A 2,078-nucleotide genomic window follows, 5' to 3' on the forward strand; every position below is an offset into this window, starting at 1 on the left:
CCGGTCCATTCCTCCGCCAGCTGCTCTTTCCCATGGCGCGCTACATGTATCATTGCTGCATGGTCCAATGCCCAGGTCAGGGAAGACAAGTGGCAAACTTCCACAGGGAGGCCAGTTGAGAGGCCAGTGTCCGGCGCCTGGGGCGCAGGAGCACATCCAGTCGAAGGGAGAAGTGCTCGACGGAGGATGCATACATGGCGGCGGCCAGAGGACCGGCCAGGAGCGGGGCATGCATGCGGAAGAGGCGCTCCTGGTGGGCCTGCCCCTCCGGGCACAGGAGCCTGTCGGCGGTGTCGGGCACGTCGTCAGCCGGGGTCGGGAGATCCACCCGGACCGGGAGGCGGGCCGCCTGGCCGCGCACGGCGCCGGCCTCGTCCTCGAACAGCAGCCGCTTGGCCAGGTCCATCGGCACGCCGGGCGGCCGCGCGAGGGCATCCCCGACGAAGTCCTCAACGCGTCCCGCCAGCCGGCCCAGCTCACGAGCATGCTGCTGGAGATCGCACAGCACGGCGTCAACCCGGCCCATCAGATCCGGCTGGCCGACCGAGCGCCGGATGGTGTGAGCGCGTGTGGTTGTCTGCAGGAGGAACTCGCCCTCCTGGGCCAGAAGAGCTTGCAGGTGCTCGGCCTCGGCAACCCCCGCCGGAGGAGCATCCTCACGACCAAGACACCGGATCTCCAGGGCCAGGCGCCCGATCAGGTGGTCGAAGCGTTGCACCCGTCGGTCGGCGCATACGTCCTCCACCGGCATGGCCAAGTCCGGGTCCTCGCCCGGGGCCCGGGCGGCCCACATGCGAGCCAGGGCGCTCTTGGAAGTGCGCTTGAATGCAATGAACAGGGTCTCCACGCGTCCAATGGCGGCGGTCAAGTCCGGCAGGGGGTTGGCCACGGCCACGCGCGCCGGCGAGCCACACCTCGGGAACCAACGATCCATGCTGAGGCGAAGGGCCGGCGGCGGCTGGCCATCCGGTGAGGCCACCGGCTCCGGGTCCGGCGAAGGGACCGGCAGCAGGCGGCGCTGGGCGTCCAGGAGAAGCAGCAGCGCATTGTAGGTCATGAGCGCCTCGCGCATGGAGGCCAGGTCGCGCCAGAGGTGGTTGATGGCGTCATTCCAGCAGGGGGCGACAGGGGGCCCGGGGGCTGGGGCATTTGCGCCGAGGGCGGACTCCTCGCGTTCGGCGCTCTGCTGGGCCACCAGCCAGGATGCCATGGGCTCATAGATGTCCTGGCTGGCCGGGGGAAGCCTGCTAGGGAGGAGGGTTCCCGCTGGCAGCACACTAAACCCGCACTCCAGGGAGAACCGCCGAAAGAGGCCGACACTGTGGGCCAGCCGCCGCAGGAAGGGGGGCACCCGGCGCAGGGAAGCCACCTGGCCCTCGAGAGCCATGTATGTGGGGCAGTTCCAGGGGTTGCACCGGGCCGGGACCTCGTGCCAAAAGGACCGGTGGAGGGTGGCTTCCTTGTCTTGGAGGAGTGTGGCCCAGAAGTGGGCCTCCTCGGTCAGGTGGGAGCCCAACTGGACCAGAGCCAGGTACGACCCGCCCAGGGAGGGGTTACTCAAGTGGACCAGCAGGCCCTCCAGGAGCACCAGCTGCCGGGTGTGGTGCTGGGCCAGCGGGTGGATGTCCTCCGGGTGGGGGGCCATCTCGCCGGCGTCCGGCGAGCCGGTCATGCGCAGCTGCTGCAGGAAGTTGGCCTGCATCAGGACCATGGATGCCACCACCAGCAGCAGCCCCTGCCGGAAGGAGGCGGCCAGCACCTGGAGGGTGTCCAGCTGCGCGGGGAGTGCCACCTTCTTTGGCGGCCGGACTTCCAGCCAGAGGGAGGCCTTCCAGCCGGGCATGCCGCCGGCGACCTCGCGAATCTGCGTCTTCAGGGCGAGGATCTGCAGCAGGGCATCGGGCAGGAGCCGCAGCAGGTCCATGTAGGTGAGGGTGTTGTCGAGCCACGATTGGAAGAAGTTCATCTCGGCGTGTGCGCGCTGGGCGGCCGGTGTGAGCGCGCCCGGGACGCTGGAATTGCTGCCAGGGGCGCGGCCCGGCGCGGCGGGTCAAGCAGGGGAATGCACGAGGGCGCGG

The 2,078-nt window shown here is 69.5% G+C and overlaps 1 protein-coding gene across 1 annotated transcript; it reads right to left on the minus strand.

Annotated features, from left to right (window-relative positions):
• Positions 1-33: 33 nt before the first annotated feature.
• Positions 34-2,078, minus strand: H696_05728 (hypothetical protein). Its single transcript, XM_009499542.1, has one exon. It carries the CDS (start codon positions 1,964-1,966, stop codon positions 77-79), a length of 1,890 nt encoding a protein of 629 aa, XP_009497817.1. The 5' UTR covers positions 1,967-2,078; the 3' UTR covers positions 34-76.

The sequence above is a fragment of the Fonticula alba genome (assembly GCF_000388065.1).
Source record: "Fonticula alba strain ATCC 38817 unplaced genomic scaffold supercont2.13, whole genome shotgun sequence".
In the NCBI taxonomy this organism is placed as follows: Eukaryota; order Rotosphaerida; family Fonticulaceae; genus Fonticula; species Fonticula alba.